We start from the raw sequence: 1,473 nt of genomic DNA, 5'->3' as shown, positions 1-1,473 counted from the left end.
AAAAAAAAAAAAAAAAGATCCTGTTGGTACTTTGACTGGGAATGCATTTGATTTATAGATTAATTTAAGAAAAAAATTGTTATCTTTATATTTTGTGACTTCCTAGCTAAAGATTATGTCTTTCCTTTTTTCAAGCCTTTTTTTTTTCTTTTCCTAGTTTACCAGTAGAGTTAAAAGTTCTCTTATGTAGGCCCTGCAATTTCTTATTGATTTTATTCCTAGTTATTTATTTTTTGGTTGCTGTTTTAAATGGGAACTGTTACTCCATTGTATTTTCTAACTGGTTATTGCATATATACAGCATTTCCATAGCCAATCCTTTCCTGAGAGCTGACACCGTGATAACACTTTGGAATTGAAAAGCAAAGCCACGTCAAAAGACAGCTGCAGCCCTACTTGGCTGTTCTGTTCTTTCAGGAAATGTACTGACCTTGTATGACTGTATCCCCTGAGGTAGCATCAAAAGAAATTCTTCTAGGACATTTAAGAGTTTCTTGGAGATGTCAGGATATCCACTGGGGTCCTGAAGTAAAGATGCTTTTATTATTTGAATTGAAATTATTCATTGCAAAGATATAGTTGATTAATAATTTTTAAAAAAAAATCTACATTGCTACATGGTCTTCAGACTCTTATTTTCATTGCTTTGGGGAAGTTNAGAAATTCTTCTAGGACATTTAAGAGTTTCTTGGAGATGTCAGGATATCCACTGGGGTCCTTGAAGTAAAGATGCTTTTATTATTTGAATTGAAATTATTCATTGCAAAGATATAGTTGATTAATAATTTTTTTAAAAAAAATCTACATTGCTACATGGTCTTCAGACTCTTATTTTCATTGCTTTGGGGAAGTTAACATGAACTAGAGGAGCTCTTTGGGTTTCCTCCTATAAGGGACCTTAGAAAAATAACTTGAAAATAGACCATGGTCGGGTCAGGTCAACACGTGGTGTTCCTTTAAGTTTCCCAGCCTGAGAGAGGCTGGAAGCCCTGGAATAAACCCTCTTCCCCAGGGCATCCTAAAGACAAATACATCCCTACCCTCATCTTTAACTGCTGCACAACATCTACATAGAATTTGAAGAGGAAACTGATCATCAGAGTTCTTCGGGATTCCACCATTCCTCCAGGGGCAGACTCCTGAAGGGCAATTTCATTTGGAACCAGCCTGAAAGCTTCATTTAACATTCCTTCATCCTGATGTCCAGATCATAAAAAGGAAACCCAACCAATTTAGTATAGTACGGGATAAACAGGTGTGTAATATTTATCAGAAAATTAATTTTAAAAATATAAAAAGCAACTTAAAAAAAACCAGCAAAAAAACAAGTAACCCAATTAAAAAATGGGCAAAGGAGTTGAATAGGCATTTCTCAAAGGAAGATATAGGAATAGCCAACAGACACATGAAAAAATGCTCAACATCACTCAGCATTCAGGAAATGCAAATCAAAACCACTTTGAGATAATATCC

General features: G+C 34.9%; 1 protein-coding gene across 1 annotated transcript in view; it reads right to left on the bottom strand.

Moving 5' to 3' along the window:
- Positions 1-1,473, bottom strand: part of LOC103606209 (aldehyde oxidase 3-like) — a gene marked incomplete at its 5' end in the record, with an annotated part of 54,049 nt that overhangs the window by 44,335 nt on the left and 8,241 nt on the right. The window contains 2 exon segments of the mRNA XM_008590803.1: positions 431-523; positions 1,041-1,200. Of these exon segments, the coding sequence (XP_008589025.1) occupies positions 431-523; positions 1,041-1,200 (253 nt within the window).

Source organism: Galeopterus variegatus, unplaced genomic scaffold (genome assembly GCF_000696425.1).
Source record: "Galeopterus variegatus unplaced genomic scaffold, G_variegatus-3.0.2 Scaffold6377, whole genome shotgun sequence".
In the NCBI taxonomy this organism is placed as follows: Eukaryota; Metazoa; Chordata; class Mammalia; order Dermoptera; family Cynocephalidae; genus Galeopterus; species Galeopterus variegatus.
Note: the sequence above shows the minus strand (reverse complement) of the source record. Positions and strands in the feature narration are given on the sequence as shown.